Below are 16248 nucleotides of genomic sequence, written 5' to 3' on the forward strand. Positions count from 1 at the left end.
CTGTACATCTAATATCCTTTACACAAAAACACATACTGGCCAATACTTTTGAAAGAAAAGTGATTCTTAACAGTTCAATTACAGTACGCGTTTTACTGTAGCTCTCTAATCATTATCCCCACTGCACAAATATGATGGTGGATTTTGGACCTGTGTATATGCGAGGAGGCCAAGCAGGACCTGACCGTCGCCTTGCTCTTGGGGTCTTTGCAGTAATACCTTCAAAGTACATTGGCCTCTTTTCAAGTGTATGTCAGTAACGGAAGGCAACAGCGGCTTAGGTCCTTAGATCCAGTATCCTGTGAAAGTAACAATTATTACCTAAATAAAGCACTCATCTGTCTGTGCATTAAGGAACCATGGTCACCTCGTCAGTCGTTCTGAAGTAACGCCAGGACCCTCTACTAACTCTGATGGGGGGGGGGGGGGGGGGGGACAGCCCTGGGGACGGGCTGCCCTGCAACTTGAGGGTAACTCATATGAAGAGTGATTGATGATTGTGATGATTTATGCTACAATGGAACCAGTAATTTTGGTACATCAATTGCAATATGCATTCAGTCTTAGTCCTTGATTGACTTACGTAAACTGAGCTCGTCAGACTGAGCTGGGATTCTAAACCACACAGGGTGGGAGTGAAGAGGAAAGGGACACAGAACGGAGAGGGTGCACAAAAACATTTTGACACTTACTGGCAAACACCATTTTTCTTCTGGAACGCCATTTCCTAAACCACATTATCCCTTCAATCATCGATAACATACATCATCATCCCCCCCCCCCCCCACACACACACACACACTCAATACCTCCATGAGATTAAAGTTCAGGATGGCTAGTGATGCTCCCGTGCGTCTGCTCTGAATGTGTGTAAGAGAGCGAGCGAGCCAGACAGCGAGTGGGCGAGAGAGCGAGACACACGTGCCTACTGCTCCTCCACAGAGCTGCGCGCGACAGTCCCCACCCCCAACCCCCCGGAATCACTTCTCAATCAAGCCTCCGTCTTTAAGCTTGAAGTAGAAGAACTTCTCCAGGGTGTTGGCACACTTGCAGTACTCGCTGTCGGGGGGGTTGTACTCGCGGCAGTTGGTGATGATGCGCTGCAGGTCTGCGATGAAGAGTTTCTTGGTCACGTAGTATCTGTTCTTCAGCCTCTCCGTCATGGTCTTCAGATCTGAAGGGGCACAGCAGCACAGAGGACCACAGTTCTTAGAGCCGGCTCCACTTCAATGTGATGTTCAGAGTCGTGTGGTAATGGTTAGCATAACTGAGGCGATACTACGATGCTTAGAAAGACAGCGAATGACCCTTAGACGATACTCACCGATGGGGAAGCGAATGATCTCGTAGTAGTCTGGAGCCTCGGACTTCTTCACTGGTTCCATAAAGGGCCAGGAGTCTGGATGAGTCTGGCAAAGACACACAACAGGGGCTTAATAAACGGGGCGTGGTCTCCTGCACCAGTCTCTGTCAGGTAGGATCTTACCTTGATCTGGGCGAGGAGGTTCTTCAGCATGTTATACAGCAGGTCAGGATCCTTCAGCTCCTTCCTATAAGACATGGACGTCCATTTAATACCATTCGAGCTGGGAATATTCAGTATGACTGCAGTGCCAACATGACATTTCCCTCCGTCAAAACAAGCTTTCAGCTCACCCTTTCTCCTTTCCACTAGGCTTCCATCCTGTCTCTCCTGGAAATAAACCAAGTTTAAAAGAGGGACACAATTAATTCCAAGCCATACAGATCATCTAGGATGGGCCACTGTGCCCACAGACAAGAAACACACTTACGTATGCCTGGAATGCTCTCTACGGGGATCTGCCGGACCCCCTCCTTGAAGCAGGTGAGGCCGGGGTACACCTTCCTGATCTGACTCTGCTTCCTCTCTATGAGCTTCTTAATGATCTGTCAGAGGCGGGAACACAAAAGCAGGACTTCATACTTTGAAATCATCCGACGAGGAGCGAACGCGCACACGGAGGAGGAAGGCCGAGAGGCGTGCGGTCACCTCTTTCTGTCTCTTGATGATGTGGGACAGCTCCGTGTATGGGATCCTGGGGTTGAGTTCACACTCCATGAGAGTGGCCCCCTCGTAGTCCTTGATGTAACCAAGGTAACGAGTCTTGGGCACTTTTATGTCTTTGGAAAAACCCTGAGAAGACCAAAAAAAAAAAGTGGTGAGAGGGACAAAATGGTGGATAGATGGGGGATGTTCAAAAAAGTATATCAATCTGTACTACATGGTACCTGCTTCTTGAAGTAGCCAATGGCGTACTCGTCGGCATATGTAAGGAAGTAGAGAATGCTGTGTTTGATGTGGTACTCCTTCAGGTGGTTCATCAGATGTGTTCCATAGCCCTAACATCATTAGGAATCAAGTCCGGAGAAAAAAAAAAACACAGATCGTACACATCCAGTCACAAAAATCTAAACAAAACTAATTCATTCCTGTTAATTAGTGTATACCTTGACTTGCTCATTGGATGTGACAGCACAGAAGACTATTTCCGTGAAGCCCTGGGTGGGAAACATCCTGAAACAGATGCCCCCTATCACACGGCCATCTTTAATGAGAGCCAGGGTCTTGTGCTTCCTGTGGACATTGGACGAGAGAAAAGATTGAATGAATCGGTCAACAAAGACATAAGACCAAGCGACATGCAGAGAACCGTCATGGCAACTTACGGGTCAAACACTAGCCGTGTGATGTACTCTTTAGGCATCCGGGGTAGCTGGTGGGAGAACACATTTTGGAGGCCCACCAGCCACATCAGGATCTTTTTGTTGGACTTCTGGGAAAGTGAGTTCCCAATGACATGGAACTCAATGATGCCCCGCCTCTCCTCCAGCCTGGCAGTCTCATCCCGGGCAGCGTTAGGAGTCAGTAGGTTTGTCTGGTGACACATGACAAGTGTCAGCTTGACATCGTCTTCGCAAAAGGTTGTGGTTCTAAATGCCTCCAGAAACACATGTGTGACCAGAAAACTATGAGGAGTTGAAAAGGTCTCACCTCTGGCCCTAACATGGCAGCTGGATCAGTGATGGTCATCATGACCTCATTCACCAGCTCCATGGGGATGTCGCCCATGACCCGGATACGTTTGGCGTCCTCCAAGGTCAGAGCTTCCGGCAACTTCCTCTTCTCCCCTGAAACAGACCAGAGAGGGACATGTCACAATAGGCACTGACTAGAACAGGAACGTACCAAGAACACAAGTAGAAACCCAGACCCTGACCTGTGGGGGGCTCTGCAGCCCCTGCCTCCAGCCCTAAACTGCCCAGCGAGGATCCACTGCTCATCCCCTTGGTAAAGGAGGGCGAGCCAGACACTGCAGCTGGGCTGATCACTATCAGGGCGGGATAAACCCAGAACAGAGTTAGTCAGAAAACAAATGATTTTGATATGTGCGCAGTAACAGATACAATATGTGCAGTAACAACCTGAGAGCAGCAGAGGTCTGGTATCGTGTCATGATTCTGCCCTTGGAGCTGGTGACCCAGGGGTCACCCCCTCCCCCTCACCTGTCTGGTGGCCCAGCTGTGTTCCGTCTGAGGCAGGCATGGTAAAGTCTGCCTCCCATATGGGAGAATTCTCTCCATAAATTTCCTCCTCCAGCATGGACAGGAATCTGCAACACACAACCACACCCATCCATCGCCCATCTCAGATTCCTCACATGTTTTATATGGGTGAACACATGACAGCTGTGGTGGAAATGCAGAAAGACTGGTTGCACCAACTTGGGGAAATGCGTGAGGATCAGAGTGCGTTTCTCGGGCAGGAGCTTGTCCTTCTCCACTCTGAACTTCTCCAGGAGCTGACGCCGTGTCACCGTGAAGATGGACTTGAGGAGACTGCGGCCGAACACCTGGGTGGTCTCATACCGTGGCAGGCTGTCATTACTCTGGGGGACATGGCAGTAACACAGCCACCTAAGACACAAACACAAGAAACACGTCCATTCAGAACCGAGCAACGCATTCATGAATAACACTCGGAAAGCGATTTTGAAGACATTGCATTTACATTTAGTCATTTAGCAGACGCTCTTATCCAGAGTGACTTACAGTAAGTACAGGGACATTCTCCCCGAGGCAAGTAGGGTGAAGTGCCTTGCCCAAGGACACAACATAATTTAGCACGGCCGGGAATCGAACCAACAACCTTCTGATTAATAGCCCGACTCCCTAACCGCTCAGCCACCTGACCCCCTGCTGAGACATCTGCTGAGCAGTACCCGAAACACAAACACACCTGGTGTAATCCACTTTATAGGCAGTGCCGTCATCCTTCTGGGAGCGCTGGCGGAACTGTGTGGGCGTCTCCAGCTTCCAGTAGTTGAGGCACAGGAGAAACATCTTGGAGAGCTCAAACATGGTCTGCCTCTCTTTTGGTGCCAGGTGGCTGAACTTGTACTGAACAAAGTTCAACACTCCCTTGATAAAAAAATAAAAAAATAACTTACCAATCCTACCATCAAAAAATCCTACCATCTAGCATTGCTAATCCAGTTTTGTATTAGTGTAGTAGTATATGGCGGATGGAAGTGGAATCTTAAACATTTACCTGCTCTATGTTGGGCTTCTCAAATGGGGGGCTTCCCAATGACCCTTCTACCAGGGGCTGGCTCATCTGCAAGATGCATTTCCTCAACAGCTAGCAAGGGAGAACAACAGAAGAACAACAATTAAGACAACCAGGCGAACACAACAACTGTGTGGTTACGTCTGTCGTTTTGTGTCAGTTTGGCTGGGAGGATAGTGGATACCTTGAAGAGGTAGAAGTAGACCTGTTTGGTGTCTGTGTCTTCCTCCTTGTGCACAGACATGAAGAGATTCTCCACATCCACAACCATCCCCAGCAGTCTGTTGATCTCTTCCTCAGAAACGTTCTCCAGGTGGGACACATGGTCCGCTACCCGGACAGAGAAGCAACGAGATTGACAGTTAATTAATGGTCATCTCTATAACAGTTCACTTCAAGTCACACACAAAAGTAAAGAGACAGGGTCCCTTGTTTGCGTTGTGTTAATCCTGGACAACTGACAGTGTGTATAAAAAGTGGCATAAATTATCATGTGCACAGTTCAGTACCCAGATCATGTCCACAACTGCGACAGGACTCGCTCAGGCTCGCCGCTTGTTGCTGCAGGTCCATGCGAGTGGCTGATGGTGGATGTGGATTCTTCCACCCATTGCACTTACATGTGTCACTAGCCTGAGAACGGGGATTGTCATACGTGTTGACGCATTGTTTTGGTATCTGGCTACAATGGGCCAAAGTGGTTCATTTATGGTTGTCATTCGCTTTCTACTTAGCAAGACATCAAGTAGAATAACACAAATAAGTCACATTTAATGGGATTGATGACAGTAGGCTATTATTAACAAACTGGTGTGAGGTTAGTGCTGAGTTCCTAGTTAGCTAGAAAGATAAGTGATATGTGTAAGCTAGCTCAGAGCTAGCTAACTTGATAGCAGGCTACAATCAAATAAACAATGTTGGCTAGTTTGCTAACGATTGCTAGCTAACTAGCTAGATGGATTGAAGCATAATGGTAGTCTTTTTGTTTTGGTATATTTACGGGGGCTAGGAAGGCAATTAAGCTAGCAGACCAATAGTTGCCTGCAGCTTTGTTTTGAACTAAGCTAGCTAGCTTAGCCATTACCTTGCAAGCGGAGAAAACGCCGAGTTTTTCAAGCTTTTTCGCCCGTGGGAAAGCACGGACTTGAGCTTTCTTCTGACTCGCACGTTGTTGTTGGCTGAGGCCGGGTCTGACAGGGTCACTAGTATTTCCTGATGCAGACCCCACGGTTGCAGTGGCCGATCCACTAGTTTGGGCTTGGAGCAGCCGCGGTTGCAAGGTTTGCACAGCCGGATCCGACATATCAAAAGCAGCAGACCACGCTTGCACGGGCCGTTCTATAGTTCCAGACTCCTCTCCTAGTCGGGTCGCTCACCTCTCCCCTGTGTAAGCGAGGCAGTATGGGTATTGTAGTGTGGCTCTGAAAGCAGCTGTCTTTTCAACGATATTAAGAAATAAATATTGTTCAAACTTGTCTCGATGAGTAGAAGAGATGTATTTTAAATTTCCCAGGGGTCAGTACAAGATGTAAAGTTGCATCATTTTGTCAAAATATGAAATACAATTAATGTTGAAAGGCGGCGCCTTCACATTCTGGTCTAGGTCGTACTGGTCCGTTTTCAGGATCGTATTTCAAGTCTTCGGATGGGCAGTAGACATTTGAGAAATTCAGTATGACCAATTTAACTTTTATATATATATTTTTTTCAGAATCCGAGTTATTTTCTGGTCTCAGAAAATACAAGGTTTTTCTGCCAATCATCGTTCATAAAACATTAAATGAGAAGACAGACAGGCATCGAGTTACCTTCCCCGTTATTTATTGGTAAAATTATTTATTTTTCTCTACCCTTGCCCAAAGAGCATAGAAGCAGTGCTTCTATACTCTTTGCCATGCCCCACCCCCCGTATCTCCCCACTTCACAGCAACGGCAGCTGTCTTGTTGTGCTTGTCATTGATGTCATAACAGAGCAGGCAACACTGGTCCAATGAATCCCTTCCTGATACGAAAAGTAAAAAAAATAAAACATGAGAGAAAAGGAAACTGAAAACATCTGAATTCACAGAGCTGACAAGACAGAACCTGTGCACTCAATACCAGAGATTTTCACAACAAAAAGTCATACACAAATAAAAAAAATCTTTCCATCACAAAATTATTGGGGGTGACAAAATATCATGTAGAGATTGGGAAGGTATTGTATTCACAATAGCTACTGATTGGTTATATTTTTTTGTTGTTGCAGAAAATGATACAAATACAGCAACATGTCTTTAATACATAAACTGGTTATTTTGGTCAAGAAAAATCTTGCTTGATCCGTTTAATGTTTTTTTCTTTTTTTTCTTCTTCTTTTCATTGTACATGGATGACTCAGATATATTACAATAATGCTAAAATGACTGATTGGTGACAATGTTAATAATGCACTATGTATACGGTTGGATATAGATTAAGAAAACCTTAGGTGGTCTAACCTTTTAAATCATACTGTAAAATGTGTGCCAAAAGAAGAAGTGATAATAACAATAGTAATAACAATTTAATAATTCAGTTAATCTACATAACTGCTATTTCTGGAAGGAAATAACTGTCCATTTTCAAAACTCCTTTTTGGGCTGAACCCTCTCCATTCGTTTATCCCAAATTACTGTTGAGGGGCTGGAGAAAATGAATGTGAGTTGCTACAACCATCCACCACCAAAAACTAAACAGGGTTAGAGTTTGAACAGTGGGAGGAGACATTATACAAAATACTGTAGTATTATAGTACATAAAGTGACAAGGAGAGAGGGAAATGGAGAGGGAGTGAAAGGAGAGGGCCAAGAGCCTGTTAATATTCCTCCCAGTTGCGTCAGATTTTTTATTTTTCTTTACAGAAATACAGAGAAAAAAGTCGTGCAGCTGGCCCGATTAAGTGCGATTGATCCTCAGCAATCTTTTCTTCTTTATTTGTTCCTGCTTGTTGTGTTGTTTTATTGTGTCACCACCAAATGTCCATTGTTGGAAATATAATAGGTTGCAAAATGCCCTGCAGAGTTAAAACTGGGTATCTTCATGTAGGTCAAATTCTTTGTTTGTCTGTTGGTCTGATCATTTGCTGAAACCATGGGCTTGGACAGACAGTGGATTGGCCAGCGGGCATGTTTCTCTCTTCGTTGATTGGTGCTTGGTAGTTGGTCAGACCATAGGGTGTGTATGCCAGCTGGTGGATGTCTGGTCTGCTTGGTTGATACTGCAGGTTGGTTGATGAGTTTACTTCCGTTGGCTTTGGTGCGCTAGTTAGTTTCCACCCCCACAGCACTGACCGCTCCTGCCCTGTGGAGCAGCCTCCTGCAGGTCCACGCCTCTGGCCCGGCCGCCAGCCCCCGCTCCTCCCTGGGGCTCATTCTTGGGAAGCTTCTTGGCTAATGAGGGCAGAGAAGCACATCCTTGATCCTCTACTTGGCTCTGTGAAATAAACATACACAAAAAAAAAGACAATGTGCTGTGATGCACTTACCGATGGCCATAAATATCTCATTGACGTTCATAGCAGTCTTGGCTGAGGTCTCCATGAAGAGCAAACTGTTGTCATCTGCGTATGCTTGTGCTTCCTGTCAACGATAAACGACAGGTCCAAGGAGATCAATCAGACTGTTATGGCAAATGTACAACCCCACTAGGACAACAGTATTCGTAAGAAACAAGTGTCTTTATGTTATTATGAAACCATCGTTGACTATGCCATGGGTTGCAGTTATTTTGAGAGATCCTTCCTCTGTACCTGGAAGTCCACAGCTCTTTTGTTGGCAAGATCAGCTTTGTTTCCGGCCAGTGCGATGACGATATTGGGGCTGGCTTGTCGCTGGAGCTCCTTTACCCAGTTCTTTGCACGTGTGAATGTGTCCTGCAGAGACAATGTTTCACCCCTGGGTTATCCACAAGGCCTCGCAAAAGGATCCACTATACATATAAGGGATGTACAACTAAAAATATAACATTGTTACCAGTACAATATGGAGGAAAATGCAGATAAGATTGCTGCATTTTTATGTTCCAATGTATCCATCAAATCATAACAATCACCTTTATTTTCAAATCAAACAATGACATGCTTATGTGAATTTAATACTCCGACTTGTGATGAACAAGGAATTTCAGCTTATTGTTGCATCAGTGAATGCTTACAACCCCCTCCCTCAAATGTAAATATTGTACCGGTAGAAATTTCAAGAAAAACATTGGTCAAAGTTGCCGTCAAGAATTTTCAAATCAGTGTTTCCCAAGTCTCATATAAGAAGGGTTAGCGGTTAGAGCAAAGGTCTGTCACCACTCGAGTTTTCAACTAATCATCAACCTAGGCTCCATCAACGCTGGGCCGAAGGTAGGCACCTCCTAGGAAGGCCCTCACACACACGTCGAGTGACTCACTGTGTTGGTGATGTCGTAGACCACAATGGCAGCCTGGGCTCCTCTGTAGTACATGGGTGCCAGGCTGTGATACCGCTCCTGCCCTGCAGTGTCCCAGATCTCAAACTTGACCGTTGTATCGTCCAAACAGACCGTCTGTGTAAGGAAGGCAGCTAGGGAGAAGACACGACGGGGAGACTTATTAAGGTGACGAGAGCAGAACCTCAACATGTTGTTGTAGATTTGAAGCTCAGTAGGCTCCATTTTGAAAGCAACTCCAATCCAAAATTGTATCTCAAGTTATGAGTGAGAGGAAATTATATTATTTATGGCCTTACTAAAACCTTAAAACCTGAGCTTGCAAAATAAATGTTTTTGAGGACAATGTTGAATATAAACAACATTTTCACACTGAGCCTAGACAATACATTTACATTTAGAAAAGAAAGGTAGAAAAAAAGAGAGAGAGCGAGTCTGAGAGAGAGATCTGTGAAGCATGACACAGGGAGAGGGTGTTAATATTCAAACCATTGTGTCACATGACAGAATAAAAAGTGCACTCATGGCCCTGCATTCTTTAAGCCAGCTGATCTTTGACCAGGCAGCTGACGACAGGTTTATCCCCCCCCAAAAAACGCTGACTCGTGGCAAGTCATTGGCTAGAGTAAGCACCAAGCATCCTGTCTCTACAGCTTCAGATAAGCCAGGATGCACTAAAATACGCTCCATATGATATGAAGAGGAAATGCGTCCATGGAAGGTGGGAATGTTTCCTCAAATCGGATCACAGTAGCAGTTCACGACAGTTTGCATACAGCACATCTGGCTGTACAGTGAACACTGGGTGAAGCATAGGGTAGTTACACATTAGCTACCTAGCCAAAGCTTTGCAGTTAGAAACTTTATATCTAATAAAGAAACATGACAGGCTCTTCTAAACCTTACCTAGAAAGATAATTTGATTGGTCTACATATGCTAAGTTATTAGCACAGCATGTACAGGAAACCCCATTGTTGGTTCACTTCCTTCCTCTCTAAAGTGCCCGTCCAATCCTCTGCTTCCTCAGGGGCATGCAGAGGTACAAAAAAAAAATTCAGACGGGTAAAGAGAGTTTCAAACCAAAAACGTTGGACAGATATTTTTGGGTTCAGACTTGTCCAAAAACCCAACTCTTCACTCCTTCTGGCAGGGTGACAGACCTGGCTGCACATGAGGGTCAGGTGATTATTAGCTCCCAAAAAGTGGTTCTGCAGCTCCTGCCCCAGAGCAAGCCTTGAGACCTGCCAAGGTCGGCACTGCCACAGCTCCACAATGAGGCATTCCATCAACCCAATTAGGGTTATATCTTTTCCGCTGCTGATCTTTTTGATTTTAAAGAAACAACTGAGATACAGGAGACAAAAAATAAAATAACAGCTGACATGTTTAGGCCAATAGCGGTCCACTGGGGTCAGATGTCTGAGCGGTTAGGGAATCGAGCTATTTATCAGAAGGTTGCCGGTTCATTTCCTGGCCGTTCAAAAATGACATTGTGTCCTTGGGAAAGGCACTTCACCCTACTTGACTCGGGGGGGAATGTCCCTGTACTTACTGTAAGTCGCTCTGGATAAGAGCGTCTGCTAAATGACTAAATATAAACGTAAACATTGGACGAGTGGAGCCGCTTACCTCCGATGGTGCTCTCCTGGTACTCGTGGAACTGGCCTTTAACGAAGCGCAGCACCAGACTAGACTTGCCCACCGCTGACTCTCCCAGCAGCACCAGCTTGAACTGGCAGATCTTGTTGCTCGCAGCTGCGCCGTTGGTCCGTGCCGGTCCTCCTCGACCTGCCATGGTGCTGATCTGACGGCTCGGCGAAGACAGGAAGAGGGGTCAGCTCTGGGTGGATGTGGAGGCCTGAGGGAGGTTAGTGGAAGGGGCTGGAGCGGAGGCTGGAGACGGGGCCGGGGCGGGCTGAGGCAGGCTGGGTGAAGCTGAACTCTGTCAAAGCTGGACACTGAGGAGGCCAAAAGGTAGGGCTCTTCACCTTTAAGACCTGAAGAGATGCAAGGCGATGTTAGGCATTTCCCCACAGTACATGTAAACAATAGCCAATTGTGCAGCAAAGAAGAACAGTAAACTTTATTAACAAACATTATTATTATATGTCAGACATTGGCTTTGATGGTGTTGTTGAAACGGATTCCTAGCCAGCATCATGTTATCAGTGTCTAACTGAAACTACAATTGTTCTCAGACAGAAGCTTATCACTGAATCATATTTAATTTCATCTAAAGAACTTAAACTGGTAGTGGACATTCCCTTTTATCATCCAACCTAATGCAGCACTAGTCCTACAGACAGGATGAGTGAACACAACCAGTTATTATGTGTGCTTAGAAAGAGACACCATTTTAGCTAGGCATCCAAACCAAGGCATGTTTGAATCATTTCGAAGACCACACACAGACCTAAGAATGACGTTGAAAGTGTCCATAGAGGAACTGAGACTGCTGGCCGTCTCCTGAGTCACAGGCATAATTACCTCTCCAAGCTACATCTAACTTTGCATCATTTGTTTATTTAATTTTCATTACTATCTTTTCATATCTGCCAAACTAAGGCTGACATTGTCCAATCGTTCTAAACATCAACTAAACAAACAGTCTTCAGTGATCTACATTGGTCAAGTGGGTCTGCTTTTGCTCAGCCGGAGGGACAGGAAATGTAATTCTTCTCGCAACCGGAAGTGAAGATAGGAGTAGCATGAAGCAGTCTTGTGCATTTTTTACAGCTCAAACACAGATTTGAACGAGATTGATCTTTTAGTCGTAGGTTTTATGGATCTTTCGGTTTAATGTTGCACGCTGAATTAGGGTTAAGCTAAAAATACACTGGATAAGAAAAACAAAGCAAACAAAAGTTTGATAAGAGACGACAGTGAAAAGGACTGTGAGGAAGAGAACATAACATTTAAAGTACAGTCACTGTCACAGGAAATACAGATCAAAGACAAATGCATGACACTGGAGAGAGAGTCAACCTGAATACAGGAGAGAGGCTGACTGGAAAAGAGTGTATTAGCCATTGGCCCTTTGCCCCAGCCCGGCCCCGGTCTAATCCTCAGCATGTGATAGGAGATCACATTTGTGGGCAGGAAGCCTAACCAGCCTGGGAGGAAAAGGCCCCACAGACCAGTACACATCAAAAGCCAGGACCTGGACGACTGCCTACACATGGGCCTGCACTCTGAGGTATTCCTTGAAAGACTACAGAGAGGCTGGAGGGTGAAACAACCTCTCTATTCAATGGGTCAACAGGCTGTTATTCATCGGAATACCAATGAGAAAAGCTGAGGTTTCACCTTCTTATGCTCTGCACAGTACGTGAGGAAGCTGTTAACATGGCAGGAAGGCCAATAGAAATGTGCAAACTACTTGATAACTTTCCCATTTCTAGGAAAGTGTCCAGCCATTCTCAAAATAAACCTTTCAATCGAATGACGAATGGAAATAATTCTAGAACTAATGTTTGAGGCAATTCTTTAACTAGAAATGCTTAACCTAGCCTCTGGTGTTTTCAAGCAGGAACAGCAAGTGTGACTGACAGTTTTGACAAACTGAGCAAATAAGGCAAATGGTTGTGGTCAGCAGGCTCTGTGCCCTAGGCCTAAGCCAAATCAAAACAAGGCATAACGACACAAGGGAGAAGAGAGTTCTCAGCCCCAGGATGATGACTACATAGGAAACAACAGGATAGAAGGGTGGCAAGACTGATAGGAGACGTTGGATAAGCAAGCAGTGCAGTGTTTGCTGATACGCAGCAACATTGAAACTGAAAGCATCTTCTGTTTACAGTCAAGGATAAGGTTTCATTCAACACAATTCTTGGTGTGTCTGTAGTAAAAATATATATATTTTCTACAAAACATTTTGCAAATATTTTTCTAATAAAAAAAAATATATATTTGCGATTTATTTTCAAAAATAGGTTTGCATCATTGATGAGTACTTCATGAAGACTTTACAAAACTCTACTGTACTCTGCTTTACTCTGTTCTCCTCTCCCCTCTAAGTTTCATAAATCACATCCATAAAGGGTTAACGTCAAGCAGACTTTGACAGTTAGACAGGGATGGCTCGCTCAGGTCTAGGCATGCTGGGGCTGTTGTGTCTTACACTGAGAGACAGACATGCGTCTGAAACAGCAGCTTTCCCCTTTGCTGGGTTAATGGCCTCTCTAATGGGCCCTGGAACCACAGTGAAGTGGGTCAGTGAGACAGGCAGGGAGGCAGACGGGTCACATAAGGAGGAGAAGGAGGAGGCGGCAAGAGAGGGATTGTGAAATATTCATATAGCTCCTATCAGGATGATATTGAAGCACTTAGCATCATGCAGAAAGGCACCACCCAGACAATCATAGAACATATGAAGGCAATATGTTGGCAACATGCACAGACTCATACTTCCAACTCTGCACCATATTAGTCATAAATTCCTGCAAATCATGTAAACACAACAGGCCACACAGACTTCATTTGACCTACCTAGAAACAAGTAGTCACAAAAAAATGTTGTTTATGTCAAGTCCCACTGTCCCTTTACTGACTGTCATTCCTCATGTTTGGGTCTATATTATTGATCCAGTCATTTTTAAGCACTCTTAAACCACTTTCACACTAAGAACCAATGTCAAATTAATGTATAAAGATTCTTGCAATCTACAACAGCACACAAGTAGGCCCCAGCCCGTTGACATTTAAAACCGGGAATTGTGAGAAGATCAACTCAATTAACCTGATAACAACTGTGAAGTTATTTAAATGATGTTTGCTTTGTAAACGTGGTAATGAAAACAGTTTCCATGATATATGGCAGTAGCTTGTGTATGGTCAACAAGACCCTTGTCCAATTATATTAAGTCTAATATTCAGAATATGGGCCATTTCCCATCATTGTGAACACAGCTTCGCCTCAAGCATTACTTGTACCCTTGAGTTTGTGCCTTCTGATAACTGCATTTTACATTGTGATCCTTGTAGCTGAGCTAAAGAATGCAGGCGTGAGTGGGTGGAGTCACCACAACCAGAGACCCTGACTAAGCAAAAGGAAGTTGAGTGTGATTGTATGTTTAAGTTTTAAGTATGCATGGACACACATACAGATAATATATTCAGTTTGTCTACTTGTGTATTTCATGTACCACATTGTTCTTTAGTAGTGGGGTGGGACAAAGTCCAATTCATAACATGGAAGCAGCTTTGACAAGTTTCTGAAAATCTGTCTCAAAGGTCCAATAAAACTATAAACTGCACAGCAAAGTGCACAAGACACGTCCATCTAGCTTGCTGGCTAATTTACTAACAAAACCACAAGTCTCCAACTTCCTCTTAGCTAGCCTATCCATCTACCATTGCTGTCACATGAAACTTTCAAAACAGTTACCAAGACTAACTAGTTGGATCACAAAAACACACATGTTCTTTTGGCAACATCAAAAACAACCAAACACATTACAGGAGGCCATTTGAATGGACAACCCTATAATAAATATACCATGAACATGTAAGACTTGAGAAATGTGCCATATTCCTTCTGCTGCCACGAAGTAGTCTAGTCGATATACTATCATCTAGCTAATAGGCTAGCTGATTAATCAGAGGTACTTGGTAGCTGATTCATTGTACAACTGTATCAAACGTGTGTACCGCGCACTGATCATGACTGAGTCAAGTTATATAGATAACATAGGCATACATTAATAGATATCCACTAGACTTGGTGTTAAACAGTCACTAGCTAGCCTGTCCACAAAATATCTCGTTAGGTGGCAAACCAATTAAACGTCCTAGCCAGCTCTGGCTATCTGGTTTAGCAAGTAAGGCTAGATAGCTACATTACATTACCGAGGTGCATTGGGATAGCTAGCACTAGATAACTTATATTTAGGTTGAAATAATTCAATATGTGCTAACCTGTTCAGCTAGCCAAAGGATAACTTCGTTCGCACATACCTTTAGGTACTAGTAGCTGGAGGCGATAGTAGGAGGGCTAACACTGTTAGCTAGCCGGCTAGCAAGTAATAATATCACTCAAAAGATTGCTCCTGGCTGACAGTCTACTGTACATAGCTCTAGCGAGCTACCTACCTACTGTAACGTTAGCCATGGCTGGGTGTAGGACAGAAATTGATAATTATATATAACACTTCCTAATTCGATTAAGATATTCTTATATAGCCACCCAGTCGTTATATGAAGATGTTAGTATATTGATCAGCTTCGTTAGCTAAGCTAATTAACCAACAGTTAGTAGCACTAGTAGTAGCTACTGTAGCAAAACAACCAGAATCATTGGCTAGCTCGCTAGCTAACGCGTACTACGAGACCACTCGGACAGTCGACAGTCAGTTGTCAGGTCGGTTTTGTAAAATTTCAAAGAGAGAATCCAGACTAGAATTAGTGATTTACGCCTCACCGGTGATTATGAGATACAAATTCACACTCCACCTTATTCTTCGTATGCCCCCCGTGTGCCAAAATCCTCTCTATTTTGACTTCGATTAGTTTCTGTCCAAAACGTCACTAAGATCGGCTGCCCCGGCCTTCACTTCCGATTTGTGGATTTTTTTTCCGGGATCCTCCCACTTATTGTCACCGGGGCACTGACCAATACCATTCTTTGAGTAGTCGGAATTGCTAAAGGTTTGGGATCTGTAGTTTATGTGCTGGAGCCAGTGGCTTCTCAGTGGTTGTATCAGATCAGATGACATAACTCCTTTTCAACCACAATAAGTGTTGTTTAGCATTTTATGCAATAAGCATTAATCACCGTTTAGTGACGCTGCAGACCCTGCAGACTCGGTGGTTTATTGCTGGATCAAAAACATAGCTTACCACATACTCCTACACATACAGGTACTGGTCCAACTAAATATTAATTCGGTCACAATCGCTGCCAACAAATATGAGATTAAATCGAGACCATTGAACATTTTTATTTTAAAATCACAACTTCAATTTACGACATAAGTGCTGTACACAACAGTGGAGGAAGAAACCCTGGACAAGCAAAATAGGATATTTTGTACATGAATATAATAAACAACCCCTGTGGTTTTATTTGATCTCAACATTGATGCATGATGAATTACTAAATAGTGGGGTGCATTTGCAGTTTGAAGTTGACCAACCTTATTATGCTAACTTACTATGTTTATGTTGATCTAAGACCATAATACAATAACACTGGTAGTTGAGGTTCAGTAGCTTTCCATGCTGTGCC

The 16248-nt window shown here is 44.3% G+C and overlaps 2 protein-coding genes across 3 annotated transcripts; both read right to left on the reverse strand.

Annotated features, from left to right (window-relative positions):
• Positions 1-173: 173 nt before the first annotated feature.
• On the reverse strand, positions 174-5998 carry kat2a (K(lysine) acetyltransferase 2A). Its single transcript, XM_047037596.1, has 18 exons — positions 5673-5998; positions 5098-5221; positions 4773-4918; positions 4571-4660; positions 4259-4440; positions 3745-3936; positions 3526-3632; positions 3240-3350; positions 3014-3150; positions 2689-2897; positions 2470-2596; positions 2251-2361; positions 2012-2155; positions 1794-1908; positions 1657-1693; positions 1487-1550; positions 1325-1409; positions 174-1174 (listed from the first exon to the last, which is right to left on the reverse strand). The coding sequence occupies exons 1-18, from the start codon at positions 5889-5891 to the stop codon at positions 981-983; spliced, it is 2394 nt and encodes a 797-aa protein (XP_046893552.1). The 5' UTR covers positions 5892-5998; the 3' UTR covers positions 174-980.
• Positions 5999-6392: 394 nt separating this feature from the next.
• On the reverse strand, positions 6393-15594 carry rab5c (RAB5C, member RAS oncogene family). 2 transcript variants are annotated; one of them, XM_047037598.1, is made up of 6 exons: positions 15474-15594; positions 10653-11020; positions 9005-9156; positions 8358-8480; positions 8094-8187; positions 6393-7998 (listed from the first exon to the last, which is right to left on the reverse strand). In XM_047037598.1, exons 2-6 carry the CDS (start codon positions 10816-10818, stop codon positions 7874-7876), a joined length of 660 nt encoding a protein of 219 aa, XP_046893554.1. In that variant the 5' UTR covers positions 10819-11020; positions 15474-15594; the 3' UTR covers positions 6393-7873. The 2 variants fall into 2 exon arrangements, with proteins under 2 accessions (XP_046893554.1, XP_046893553.1); XM_047037597.1 differs by having other exon boundaries at positions 15442-15594.
• Between the last annotated feature and the right edge of the window lie 654 nt (positions 15595-16248).

Source organism: Hypomesus transpacificus, chromosome 17 (genome assembly GCF_021917145.1).
Source record: "Hypomesus transpacificus isolate Combined female chromosome 17, fHypTra1, whole genome shotgun sequence".
Taxonomy (NCBI): Eukaryota; Metazoa; Chordata; class Actinopteri; order Osmeriformes; family Osmeridae; genus Hypomesus; species Hypomesus transpacificus.